This window comes from Sorex araneus, chromosome 3 (assembly GCF_027595985.1).
Source record: "Sorex araneus isolate mSorAra2 chromosome 3, mSorAra2.pri, whole genome shotgun sequence".
Lineage (NCBI taxonomy): Eukaryota > Metazoa > Chordata > Mammalia > Eulipotyphla > Soricidae > Sorex > Sorex araneus.
Window position 1 is genome coordinate 225,889,965 of NC_073304.1, and position 14,705 is coordinate 225,904,669.

Here is a 14,705-nt window from a genome sequence, read left to right on the forward strand (position 1 = left end):
TCTTTCAGGGTCAGGGGAATAAGACCTATTGTTACTCTTTTTGGCATATCAAATACGTCACGGATAGCTTGCCAGGCTCTGCCGTGCAGGCGGAATACTCTTAGTAGCTTGCTGGGCTCTCCGAGAGGTATGATTTGTTGCCTACTGTCTGGACTCCATCAAATACGGTGTGGTAATTATGGAAAATGGGTAGGAAGTGTCTTATAACGTATCCAGAAAGCAGCCTGGAGCGTGGCAGCAGTTGGGTAGTAGAGGTCAGCTACTGGGGCTGGGTCTCTTGGGGTGGGGAGGGTTTTCACCTGCCCCCCTCTGGGGCGCCTCGGGTGAAAACAGCCTGGAATGGAGTCAGGAATAATAATGTTTGAACAAAATAGCTCCAAATTTGCATTCCCTTAATGATTCTTGGTATATTCTTAAAATTGAACATTCTCAATTTAAAAATCTATATTCTGTGTATTTTTTTGAGGAGTGTGATGGGCTCTTTCAAGCAATGAATGCTCAGGGGTACAAGAGGCCCTGTCTGATGGTTATTAGTCAACGGGGCCTGTGGTTCAGTGCTAGGATCCAAGGACATTAGGCTGTGAGGACACTCCAGTGGTGCTTGGGGACCTCTGGGGCTATACTTGGCAGTGTTCTGGCCTCCAGCTATACCTGTACCTGGATACAAAGTACCTGGATATTGTGGAATGAACTGAGATTGGCTGAATGCAAGTTATGTACCTTAACCCCTTTATAATTCTTGTACAATTCTGTACTTAAAAAAAAAATGGGGGGGGTTGTTTGTAATACTATTAATAATGGTTTCTCATGGACATAACACCACACCCATCACCAATATAACCGTCTTCCTCCTCCAAGGAACCCAGCGCCCCTCCCTCTCCACCCTCCAACTCAATTGTATGGGTCACTTTACCCCTTATATCGCCTTTGTATCTTTGTTACTACCTCAAGTATGTATCTTTAAGTCCCACATACGAGAGATTTCTGTGTCTTCCCCTTTCGTTCTGATTTTACTCAGCATGATACCCATTAGTTCAGAAACCCAAGCTTTAATAAAAAGATAGCCTGCATGGGGCTGGAGTGATAGCACAGCGGGTAGGGCGTTTGCCTTGCACGCAGCCGACCCGGGTTTAAATCCCAGCATCCCATATGGTCCCCTGAGCACCGCCAGGAGTAATTCCTGAGTGCAGAGCCAGGAGTAGCCCCTGTGCATCGCCGGGTGTGACCCAAAAAAAAAAAAAAAAAAGATAGCCTGCTAAATGGGAGAAAATATTTGCACATAATACTTCAGATAAGTGTTGATATCCGAGATCTATAAAGCACTACTCACTTAACTTGCCAACAAAAAAATCCAGTGATCCCATCCATAATGGGATGAAGAGATGAATGTAATCCATATTAGAGAAATGCAAATCAAAACAACAATGTGCCGTCTTATGCCTCTCAGAATGGCACATATCAAGAAATCTGCAGGGGGGCTGAGTGATAGTACAGTTTCCTGGGTGCTTTTCTTACACACAGCCGACCCCATTTCGATCCTTGTTATCTCATTTGGTTCCCTGAGCACTGCCAAGGGTGATCTTTGATCAAGTCTAGAGCCAGGAGTAACCTGGGCATTGCTGGGTGTAGTCCACAACAAGGAAAAGAAAAAGAAACCTGGAAACAGGCAATGAAAGCAGGGTTGAGAAAAGAACCCTCTTCCACTGTTTGGGAATGATGCTGATTTGTTAATACCTACATTATCACTAACATCCATGACTTTCCTCTAGAAATTAAAACGTGTCTTACTGCTTTCTTAAAATTTTTCCCACTTTTCCCCCTTTTATGGGTGTGTCAAATATAGAAGCTTGTGCTCTGCCACTGAGTTACAACCCCTTTTGTTGTTTTTTTGGAGGCCACACCCAGTGATGATCAGGTGTTACTCCTGGCTGTGCCAGGAATCAAACTGTCGGGCCATGTGCAAGGCAAGTGTCCTACCTGCTGTACTATCTCTCCACACCTTCTCCATTCTTCTTACGAAAAAAAAAAGGGAAATACACAAAAGAATAATATAACATGAGCCCCCATGTACACTTTCGGGTGGAGGGGAAATGGGTGGGTTTTGGGTCACAGCCTGTAGTGCTTTGGGGTACTTGTCTCTACTCGGCCTTTACTCCTGCTTAGACCATGCAGAATGCCTTAACTCCTGAACTGTGTCTGTGGCTGCCATACACCCTTTTAATGACTTCAGGTAAAACTATTTTAATCTGACCTTCTTTCTCTCTCATTTTAATGCATTTCAGCTATGCATTTCATCCATCTTTATTTCTTGAACTCTTGGGGGTTTTTTTGTTTGTTTGTTGGCTTGTTTGGGGCACCATAACTGGCGGTGCTCAGGGGACCAAGTGGGATGGCAGGATCAAACCCAGGTTGACCACATGAGGTGCAAGCACACTAGCCACATTGTATCATTGTACTAAGGAAATCATTATATATAAGCTATTGTCTTTCCAGCCCCCCCCCCCTTCTTTTGGACCATACCTGGAATGGTGCTGAGGTTTTACTTCCATCTTGCAGTCAGGGATCACTTTGGCCAGCTGGGGGACCATATGGCATGCTGGAGATCAAACCCGTGTGCCTTGTGCAAGACAAATGCCTTACCCACTATACTGACTCTGATCTGACCACCTTTTTAGGGGGAAGTGGGTGTTGGGTCATAACACAGCCATGCTCAGGGGTTACTCTTGGCTCTGCACTCAGGAATTACTCATGGCATTGCTTGGGGGAACATACGGGACATTGGGGATTGAACCCAGGTCAGCCACATCCAAGACAACTCTGTACCCACTGTACTGTCATTTGGCCAGTTTGTACATTCCTTAGTGAAGTGTATCTACTTGCAACATTTAATTTGCTTGTGAATAATTTGTGTCTATAGTGTAGCATATTATATATATATTTTTTTTTTTTTTTGCTTTTTGGGTCACACCTGGTGATGCATAGGGGTTACTCCTGGCTCATGCACTCAGGAATTACCCCTGGTGGTGCTCAGGGGACCATATGGGATGCTGGGAATCGAACCCGGGTCGGCTACGTGCAAGGCAAACGCCCTACCCGCTGTGCTATTGCTCCAGCCCCCGCATATTATATTCTTTAATTTCAGTTCTACGTTGCCAAAAGCATATCGGTCTTTTTAAGTCCAATTCTCAGCCATGTGTTAAATTTTATATCTCTTAATGGCATTAAAATTAGCATAATCATCTTGGCTTTAACTTCTTCCTTTTACTTAATTTCTTTTTAGCGCACTATCAATGATCATGCTGTTTTATTTAGTACTCAAAGTAGCATTGGGAAGTAGGCAGAAAAAATACGTGTGTGTGTGTGTGTGTGTGTGTGTGTGTGTGTGTGTGTGTGTGTGTGTGTGTGAACTTTTTTTAGGTAATAGGAAAATTGAACTTTTATTTGGGGGTCCAGGGCATTAGACCACACTCAGTGGTTCTGAGGCTTACTCCTGGCTCTGCACTCTAGGATCACTCATGGTGGGGCTCAGGGGAACCATATGGGTGGGTGCTGGGGATTGAACCCAGGTCGGTCATGTGCAAGGCAAGCACCTACCCTCTACTGTGGATTTGAGCCCAGGAAAATTGAACTCTTTTTTCTTTTTTCTTTCTAATTAAAAATACTGTGATTTACAAAGTTGTTCATTATACATTTTCAGGCATTTAGTGTCCTAATACCACCAGTAGAAAATTGAACTCTTAAGATATTCAGACCTTCACCTCTGGCGACATTGATGTTATGTGGCAAAGCTGATGCTCATCTAATTTTCCCTGTTTAGTAGGAATCATCACACTTGCATTGTAGTTTATTTTATAATGAAGAAATAAGTTTCTGAGCTCTGGTCTCACCAAATAGTAGAAAGTAAGACGCAATGGGCATGTTATTTCATAGCATTTAGATCATTAACTGGAATACTGTATTTCAGATATATGTAATTCAGTATAGTCAAATATTTGGGCATTTGTCTTTTAAAAAGTACTGAAAAGCAATTTGATTACACTAAGATGCACATGTCAAAATGGATAGTTATAGCTGTAGATATTTCCCTTTTAGCATTTTTAATTGGTATGACTCCATATATTCTTTGTTTTATTAGGATCAGGCGGCTAGAGATATGAAGAGACTTGAAGACAAGGACAAGGAAAGAAAAAACGTAAAGTAAGTTACATTCTTCTTCCAAATGTTACATGAAAATTGCTAAATTATTATAAAGCTTATTCCCCCACAATTTATAGAGAAAAATTAAAATACCAAAATTTCTTGGCTTGAAGTTATCCCTGTATGTTTTTTACGTAGTAGAAAGGACAAAAGACTGCATTTGCATAATTTAATTTTTTGGTAGAATATTTTATCAAATGCTATAAATTTTTTTAGTAAGTTCAGGAATGAATGACCTAAAAGATTTAAAGTGGACATAATAACTAAAATACGGGTTTGTTTCATTTTTGTTTTGTAGTTAAGGTAAAGTAGGTTAATGCCCATTGATTATGAGCAGTTAATGATTTTATTATTAGAAACTATTAGCACTGTCGTCCCATTGTTCATCGATTTGCTCGAGCAGGTACCAGTAACGTCTCCATTATGAGACTTGTTACTGTTTTTGGCATATACAATACTCCCCGGGTAGCTTCCAGGCTCTGCTGTGCAGGTGGAATAATATCGATAGCTTGCCGGGCTCTCCGAGAGGGACAGAGGAATCGAACTCGAGTTGGCCACATGCAAGACAAATGCCCTACCCGCTGTGCTATCGCTCCAGTCCATTAGAAACTATCACTGTCATCCCATTGCTCATGATTTGCTCGAGCGGGCACCAGTAATGTCTCTATTGTGAGACTTGTTGTTACTGCTTTTTGGCATATGAAATACGCCACAGGTAGCTTGCCAGGCTGTGCAGTGCGGGCAAGATACTCGTGGTAGCTTGCCGGGCTCTCCGAGAGGGGCAGAGGAATTTGAAACTATAGTATTAATAAATAATAAAACTATGTAAAGAGTGATACCATACCTTAGCAACCGTAACAGAACTTGAAGTGCTTTATTTGGGAAAGAAAATCCTTCTCTTTCCTCTTAAAGTTTTTTGCTGCAAGGCACAAATAAGGATGGAGTATTCGAGTATTTTTCTCACTTTGTTTTGCAGTCAGTGCTCCTTAAGGTCACAAGCCTTATGGAGGTCCAGTCCTGTCTTTGATACTTACTCTATGTTGCATCCTCTTCCAGCTGTCTCACACTGGTGGTGTTACTTTTTGGGTTTCTGGGAAATAGCAAGTGCTATAGGTTAGGCAGAAAGTCCAATTAAAAGAGATGCCTATAGGAACTAAGCAATAGTTCTTTCTCAGGTTACTGAGATAAACAAGTGGTAGTGACCCATTTCTCAGTGTGGTCAGCTTAGGAATATTAGTCCTAATTTTAGGAAAGAATTGATACTGTTTTTTTTTCTCTGTCCCCAGTAGTTTTGATAGGAAACAGTTATTCTAGAACTAGAACTGTTTTGTGACATTCTTTCTACTGTATATCAAACATGGGATAATTTACTTTTTTTTTTTTTTTTTTGCCTTTTGAGTCACACCCGGCGATGCACAGGGGTTATTCCTGGCTCTGCACACAGGAATTACTCCTGACTGTGCTCAGGGGACCATATGGGATGCTGGGAGCCCGGGTCGGCTGCGTGCAAGGCAAATGCCCTACCCGCTGTGCTATCGCCCCAGCCCAACTTTTAATAAAAAAGGTTTTTCACAACTGCACTGTTTGTTGTGTGGAGTTCACAGAGGTGGGGTCCTTGAGTATCTTGTCCTTAAAAGTTTTTACTGCTTATACCCTTGTTTTAGTAAATTAATGTTTCTAGGGATCCCATATCATCCCATTCAGAATAAATGTTAAACCACAGTTGCTTATTGAATGAAACCACACATAAAATAGGTTGATAGTTTACAGTATGCTTATTGCTGCTTTGTTATTGTTAGTGTTGAGACTTCCTGTGCTGTATGGAATTCAACACTAACCTGTAAGTGTGGAGCTGGGTATGTGGAACATTTGCAGGGAAGTTTGTTTCTCCGCTTGTTTTTCCAGGGGTATTCGAGATGACATTGAAGAGGAAGATGACCAAGTGAGTTTCTATGCAGTATTTCTATCTTTTATTTTTACTCCACAAGATCTGTACTGGGTACAAGTTAGAGCTTGCCTTTAACCAAAATGGCCATTCCTTATGTTCTGTAGGGAATGTCATTTTACTTGCTTCGTTTCTACCTGTGTGACTAATTGGTAATAATAAAGATTCACATGCCTTTACTGCATATTGAAGATGAAACTTCATCAACTATGACATCAAAAACAAGTACCAGCTTTATTCAGCTTTTTTAATCCAATATTAATATTTATTCTCACAAATAGAATAGTGTGGGATATACTGATGGCCTGTAGCAACACCTAAGTGCTGCCTCTTTTCAAAGTGTTCTACTTTGTGACTCTTTATTTTAAGATGGAACATAGGACTGTGTTTTGAATATTTTTCCCCCACTGTTAAGTTATGAGATGGTGTAAAGGGAACCCACGTAAGTAGTAATCCTCTCCAGGTTTGTGTTAGCTTTCAGACTTGGATTGGTAAAGCCACAGATGTATTTGCACAGTTCTGGGAAGGGTAGACAGACACCCCACCCCAGAAAGGCTGTGGAATAGATTTATGAATTTTAAGAAAGCGCCAGATCTTTGTATATGTCTTAAAATCACTTATTGTAAGTCTTTTAAAAAGTTAAATAATTTTATAGTACGTTCTCATTTCTTCTGCTTGTCCATTTGACTACTCCTATCGAATCATGCTAGTAAAAGTCTTGTTTGGTAGGTATTCTAAACTATAATCATCTGGTACACAGTACTGTTTACAGGATCTGAAATGTTCTAAGTTGTACTTGGGAATGATTATGTTATTGTGCTTTCCTGCAGGAAGCTTATTTTCGGTACATGGCAGAAAATCCAACTGCTGGTGTGGTTCAAGAGGAGGAGGAAGATAATTTGGAATATGATAGTGATGGAAATCCAATTGCACCTTCCAAAAAAATCATTGATCCTCTTCCTCCCATTGATCATTCAGAGGTATATTCTCTCTTCCTGAATTTGATTTTTTTTTCCCAAACTGATAACAGGTTTTGGTTTTAGTATTTAGGTTGACCCAGTAGCTGAATCTTCTGATTCATACTATTTTTTGAGAGTGTTTGTTCTTTTGGGTCTTGTCATCCATTTCTAAGTGGTTGAGACTGAAATTCCCTTAAGCTTTATAGCCTGTGAGTCCAAGAGACAGCTGAATCACTTACTCAAGTCTGAATTTTGGTTAAGAATGTGTTTTGAGCACAAATCAGTTGTACTCATTTTCTAGATTACCACTAACATTTTCCTTTCAAAATGGACCTTTGAGTTGCATTTGGGTTTTTGATTCTGGGCCACATTGAACATACTGAGTGGTACTTAGGAACTAATCCCAGCTCTGTGCTTGGGCTTTGTGGTGCTCGGGGGACCACGCAGTGTCAGGGATCAAACCTGAGCTCCTGCATGCATATCATGCTCTCAGTGCAGCCAGCTGGTGTCTCTCACTGACTGTGTGTTAAACTGTTGCTCCCAGATCTGGGGTAGGAAAGCCTGTTTCTTCAAAGTGGAACCAGGAACTGCAGGTTCTTTTTATCAGGAGAAGGAAATGGGGATATCCATACACTTTCGTGGGGGAGGAGAGTAGAGCAGTGTCTCTAGTGTAGGTAAGAGGTTCCCCAAACTTACTTTTCCTTAGCCTCCTTTATGGAAAAGTAATAATTATCACTCAGGAGCTGAAATACACCCTCCTCCCTGCTCCCAAATCTGTCTTTAAGTCTCAGCTTCTTTTCTTGGGGTGGGGTGGGGTGGGCGGCGGGGTATTGGGCCACACCCTTGATATTTGGGCTGCTCCTGACTACTCAGGGGTGACCCCTGACAGTGCTTAGTGGGTCATGTGCAGTGTCAGGGAATGAACCAGGTTCAGCCAAGCAATCCCATGCAAGGCAAGTACCTTTACCTTCTCTGCTCTCTCCAGTCCTGTGATTTTTTTTTCTTAATAATTTTAACCTGAGGCTATTACCACACCCACACTTTTCTAGCACAAACCCTGGATCAGGGGGCAGGGCATTCTTACTTTGGGAAACACTAGACCAGATCTTACCCCAATGATTCTAAATCTAGATCAGTGCTTTTCAAAGTATTTTCAGTATCCAGTCTCACATAAATGAATGCTTGGGGTGTGTTTGTTAAGTATAAAGGTCGCCTGAGTCTAAAGTATTTGCAAACTGCTGATTTAGAGCAGTGTATAGGTTATATTCAATTTTTAAATGTTTCTTTTTGCGCAGATGCTACTACATAATGCCTTGGTATTTTACATTTGACAAATGAAATGAAGTAAATGAAACTGATCTAAGAGGAAGCATCTGTGATAAAGGGTGAAAATAAAATTAGAAGAACAAGTACTTGAAATAATCATCTAGTAAAATGTTTGAGATAATTGACAAAGTGCTCACACTTCATCATCATGCTGGGGTATCACATAGTTTTCCTAATGTAATGGGAAGTCTGCCAGAAAAGGTCAAAAGTGAGGAAAGGCATTCCTGCTGCTTATGAGTAACTTTCTTTGCATTTTTATAGTAAAAAAATTGTTTGTAAAAAGTATGCCTGTTTATATGTAAAATCTGTGAACAAAAAGGAAAATTCATTTCCCCATGGAGCTCCCATTCTGATAAAGAGAACTATAAGAAAATTCTGTTGCAGGTCTGGGTCTATAGGTTGATGGTAGAGCACATATAACCCCACATGTGTGAAATTGGATAAAGCAAGAAAAGAAATATTTGTTACAGTTTAATATATCATTGTAGGAAACGTTACAAAATGTCCTACCTCTTAATAATGCTTAGGGATACTCTAAAAAAATTCCTAATTTATTATATATTGAGAGTACTGTAGAAAGATGATTTTCTGTAGTTCTTTTCATAGTGACCTCCAATGGTACTAGAAACCTGGGGCCCATTGCCAGTGGGCTGGGGGTGAAGGGCAAGCAAGTTGTGCCAGAGATCAAGCTTGTGCCTGCCAATGCAGGCCTTTGCTTCACACCTTCGATCTATCTCCATGGCCTGTTTTTGTTCAAATAGGAGCAAATCACCCTCAGCAGTGTATTTGGTGTTTGGAGGCCATAGGACTACCCCTATTGCTCAGGGGGCTACATGGTGACTGGGATAGAACTTACTTGCTTTATACTTCTCAGGCATGGACTGACCACTTGAGGTAGTTCCCCTCCAGAATTAGTGAGGTGTATTTTTTTGTTGTTAGGTTTTCAGTTATGTTTTTGTTTCTTTGTGTTTTTTTGGTACACGTGTGGCGGTGGTCAGGGCTGCTTCCTGATCCTGTGTTTCGGGATCACTCCTGGCCAGGGAACAAACATGGGTCAGCTGTGTGCAAAGCAAGCGCCCTTCCCACTGTACTACCTCTTCAATCCCCAAAATTAGTGAAATTTTTGACTGTCAAGATTTTAAGTAGTATTAACAATATTCTGGTCACTGGAGAGGTAGTACAGGAGATGGAACACCTGCCTTGCATATGACTAACCTTGTCATTCTCTTACACCACCCTCAATACCACCGGGAGTGATCCCTGAGTATGGAGCCAGGAATAAACTCTGAACATAATCAAGTGTGGCCCAACTCCCACTCCCCCCAAAAGTATTTTGTAGACATAGCATGTTGACAGAAAGAGAGTCATTCGGGAGCCAGAGAGACAAAACTGGTTAAGGCACTTGCCTGGCATACAGCTTGACCACAGTTGATCAGCAGCACTGCATATGGTCCCCTGAGCACTACTAGGTATGGCCCAAGATCTCTTCCCCCCCCATCACAAAAAAGAGAATCATTTAGCCAAATTAATCTGTTTATATGTTGTTTCTTACTACAGCATGAAAAGAATAACAGAAAATTCTCTTCTCTTCTATGAAATTGAAATGCTTTGTCATAAACTTTTTTAAAAATTCTATAAACAGTTTCATGCTTTTAAAAAGAGTAGAACTTGAGACCAGATAGTACAGCTGGTCAGCTGCCTTGCATATGGTTAACCCAGCTTCTATCCCCGGTATCCTATATGGTTCCCCGAACCCTGCCAAAAAGGATCCCTGAGCACAGAGCCAGGAATAAGGTGCCACTTCAAAACAACAAAAAAGGTAAAATAAAATTCTGAAGGCAGACATCTTCCTAGAGGAAACATTGGGAATGTTTTCAAATGCTAAGTGGACAGCTGAACTCTCAAAAATATTTCAGTTAATAGAATATCTTATTTGAGATACTAGTTCTGCAGCCTTTGGCCTTATGCCCTCTGAGATAATTTAGTTTTTGTATGTCAAGATAATTTAAGTTTCAGGTGTTCCTAAGAGTCTTTGTGGAGCCCAGAGAGTTAAGGCCTGGAGTACAATGCCTGGCATGTATGAGTTTGATCCCACCACACCATGGTCTTTTTAGCACTGTTAAGTGTGACCCTACTAGCACCCAGTACCACTAGGTTTGGTAAGATCGCTTAAACAGGCCTGAGCATTGAGGCATCCAGGCTGGGAATAGTTCCCTAGCTCCTTAGGCTGCTTGGAAGCTTCCCACACTATCCAGTGGAGCCTTGTTTTGTTTTGTTTTGTTTTGTTTTGGGGCCACACCTGTTAGTGCGCAGAGCTACTGGCTCGGCACTCAGAGATCATCCTGACTGTGCTTGAGGGTCCATATTGGGGTGCCAGGGATTGAACCCAGGTTGGCCTTGTGCAAGGCAAGTACTCTGCCCTCCCCCCTCCTGCCGACAGTTTTTGTTTTGTTTTTAATAAAATAAGTTGGCATTACATTGAGATTGGTATAGGAAAAGGAACTGATGTGTGTTGTGTGTCATGAATAAGTGAATCCCTTTGTTCTTTCTAGCTGGCTATGGCTTTACATGTGTAATATTTGTAAAAGGTTATTTTGTATTAAAATCAAACTTACAGGATTGACTCTTGAATTCTAGACTAACTTTGAATAATTGGACCTGCAGATTGATTATCCACCATTTGAAAAAAATTTTTACAATGAACATGAAGAGATAACCAACCTCACACCACAGCAACTTATAGATCTCCGGCATAAGCTCAATCTTCGGGTAAGGCAAATAGCTAAATATTCTTTTTCTTTCTTTCTTTTTTTAAAATTTTAATTTCTTCAGAGTATTACTTACCAAATTAAAAAGAAATAAATTTCTAATGATCACTGAACCATCTGATTAAAATAATAAATATATTTTGTGGGTTTGCTTGCTTGATTTTATTTTTGCCTCTAGCTGTTTCAGAATAGGATTTTTTTTCTTTTATGTAATAACATACACACGTGCTTTATTGCTTTTTGTTGAAATAGTGATGATTAAGCAGGCATTTCTTCATTGAGCATACTGTAAGAACTGTATTGGATAGACTAGTGATGAAAGTCAGAAACCAGTATCTTCAGGAAGAGGAAAGAAGATTAATAAAATAATTTGAAGTCTTAGAATATTTTAAAATTAATACATGCTTTCAAGTGATATGCAGCATACTTTTGTTAAATAAAGAAATTCACACCTTTAATAAATATGCCTGCACTAATTTCAGAATAAAGGTTTCACACCTTGATTCCAGTTGATACCATGAGTGACTCATACTTGAGTGTGGTTGAAGTAATGCAAATTATAGCACAGGAAAGGGGAGAGGGAAGAAAGGGAGAAGGAGAGAATTAAAATGAATGTGTGTGTTGGTACATACAACACACCCACTCCCAGAGAAAACAAAATAAACAAAAATAATCTTAGTTGCAATCCTGATTGTGAGTACTAGTCAATATTACTGAAGAAGCTTTAAATCAGTTATCACTTCAGAGTCAACACTGAGATTAATCCTCGTTCCTCACTTGGGTACAGTTCAAACAATGCTTGAAGGTTGGCTGGACCATCATTAAGTATGACATCAACTCTTTACGCATGATTGAGAATGGAAATGGTAGATAATATCTTTGTAATCAGTGAGTATAGATTTGTCTTATTTGAAATTCATTTACATTCCATTTTATTTCAAGAGTAAATTTTATTTTTGTCTACCATCTGGTTAATAGTAATGAAAAGTGGACTGAAAAGTACATCATTGCCTTATTTTTACAATTTATTTAAGTGTGTTTTATTTTCTTATGAGAAAATGACTTGTAACACATGTAACAATCATCTCAATATTTATCATCATGGGGATTTTGTATAACATTTATGTCCACTGTTTTGAGTTTAACTTTTTCAAACAGTGTTCATTCTGCTTTTTTTTTTTTTTTTAAGCACTGTGGTTTACAAAAATTGTTCGTAATACAGTTGTTATGGGCATTCACTGTTCCAGCACCAATCCCACCACCAGTGTGACCTTCCCTCCACCATTGTCTCCAGTTTCCCCCCTCCCCAAAGCCTGCCTAAACCTTTAGCAGGCACAGCATAATTTATATTGCTTATTATAACTCAATGGCGAATGGAACTATCAAAAAATATTTGGTAAAAGAAAATTTGTGACAATTGTTACATCTCACCCTGGGGTCATTAAATCCTTGTGTGAGGGGTTACTAAGCTGTTTGTTGCTAGTTGAGCCTTCTGTGTTAACTGTTTTTGTTCATTGAACTTAGTTGGCTTCTATGCTACTTTCCCATTGAATTTGATGTGCTCCTACTGGGCTGTCACTATGGTGGAATTTGGTATGCAGCTTCATGTGCCAGGAACTCCAGGATCTGTAGGACTGGGTGGATGAGTTGACATGGTGGAGGCTGTGGGGTGTCTGTGTAGCTGCTGGGGCTTCCAGAAATGTGGGGGTGGAGGGTAGGCTGCACGCTCTCACTCTCTGAGAAGATACCAGTTTTTAGTCTGAAAACTTCGCTTTGCATTTTTATTCATATTCAGGCTCTGTCCTAGGTACAGGTAAACAGTGTTGAATTTACACCACTGTTTTTAAATGCAAGTCATTCCTGGGAGTTGTCCTTATCTCTAGGTCTCTGGTGCTGCACCTCCTCGACCAGGAAGTAGTTTTGCTCATTTTGGGTTTGATGAACAACTTATGCACCAGATTCGGAAGTCTGAATATACACAGCCCACTCCAATACAGTGCCAGGTAAGTAAAAGATAATAAAAGAAAATGAAATATAGAGATATTCAGTGGCTGTATTAATTTACAAACCATTTCAAGCAACAAATAAGTTTTTAGTGTAGAGACATATGCATACACATACATGTGACCAGAGGTGTCTGCACACGGCCAACCAGGTTTAGTCCCCGGTACCCCATAATGCCCCCCAACTCTGCCAGGAGCACAGCTAGGTGTGGCCCCAAGCACACACAACCCCCATCGCCCCCCATAAAAACCCCAAAACCTATGTAGACACAGAGCTTCCAGATATTTCTGCTGTGGTGTAGCTTTAGTTTTTGCTTTTAAAAATGGGAGGAAGGGACATACATTAAATTTGAGAGTATTTTGAAACCTTTATAAAGAGTAAAGAGTGAAAAAAAAAAATGGATTATTTACCACCCTAAGCAGTTTCTGAGGAGCTGGAATGTGTTCTCTTTTTTTTTAATTTGGTAAATGTTTTGAAAATGAGATCTGAAGAAGAGTTTGGCCTAAATTTAAAAAAGATTTCTTTAGCACCAACTATCACTAGCTTTTTTTTCTTTCTGTAACCTGAAAAGTCTCGTAAGTGAAAATAATAGCACCTGCTTCCCTCATGTATATGAGATATATTTGTTCCTACATAGAAACAGAATTTTCTACAGTTTGAGTTTGAAGGGTTAAGATAGTTTCTTCTCAAAGGAAAAAATGATTTAGCAGACCACATAGATGATATATTATAAGTTTTCAATGACTGTTTCAAATAAGATGGAGTCATTTATATTTTGTAGCTTATAGCTGATTTGCCTAAATAGACTCAAATCAGGAAGGCTTGGGAATGCTAAGTATTTTTTATTAGTTAAAAAAATAGGGATAGGTTACAGTATTTTTGTTCTTTTGGAAATGAATATAATTCACAATCATTTACCTTTTCCAGAATTTTCTTTAGTATATCTGTAAAATTTAAAAATGGGTTCCAAATAGCTCAATAATCAGAATACATGTTTTACATGCAGGAGTCCCAGGTACAAGATCCAACACTTTATATGGTTCCCTGAGTACTACTCAGAGTGACCCCCAAGTACCAAGCCAGGAATTGCCTGTGAGCACCATCAGGTGTAAAAACCCCTCCCCCAAGAAAACAAAAATAAAATGAACTTGAAAATTTAGGGTTTGGTATTTGTCTCAGTGGTAAAGTCTGTGCCCTGGATGTATGGGCCCTGGATTTGACCCCTGGTTGTCTTAAAAAAAAAAAAAAAAAACCCTACTTTTTCTTTTTATTTTTTTTCCAGTTTAGATTGGATATACTTTTTTTTTTTTTCTCTAGGGTGTGCCTGTTGCCTTAAGTGGTAGAGATATGATTGGCATTGCCAAAACAGGCAGTGGAAAAACTGCAGCCTTTATCTGGCCTATGTTGATTCACATAATGGACCAGAAGGAACTGGAGCCAGGTGATGGGCCAATTGCAGTGATTGTGTGTCCTACTAGGGAGTTGTGCCAACAGGTATGTGCTTTG

General features: G+C 39.9%; 1 protein-coding gene across 1 annotated transcript in view; it reads left to right on the forward strand.

Annotated features, from left to right (window-relative positions):
* Window positions 1-14,705, forward strand: part of DDX42 (DEAD-box helicase 42) — a 46,254-nt gene that overhangs the window by 17,857 nt on the left and 13,692 nt on the right. Inside the window, exons 4-9 of the mRNA XM_055133852.1 lie at window positions 4,136-4,197; window positions 6,103-6,139; window positions 6,973-7,122; window positions 11,092-11,196; window positions 13,079-13,198; window positions 14,517-14,693. Of these exons, the coding sequence (XP_054989827.1) occupies window positions 4,136-4,197; window positions 6,103-6,139; window positions 6,973-7,122; window positions 11,092-11,196; window positions 13,079-13,198; window positions 14,517-14,693 (651 nt within the window). The remainder of the gene's footprint in view (window positions 1-4,135; window positions 4,198-6,102; window positions 6,140-6,972; window positions 7,123-11,091; window positions 11,197-13,078; window positions 13,199-14,516; window positions 14,694-14,705) is intronic.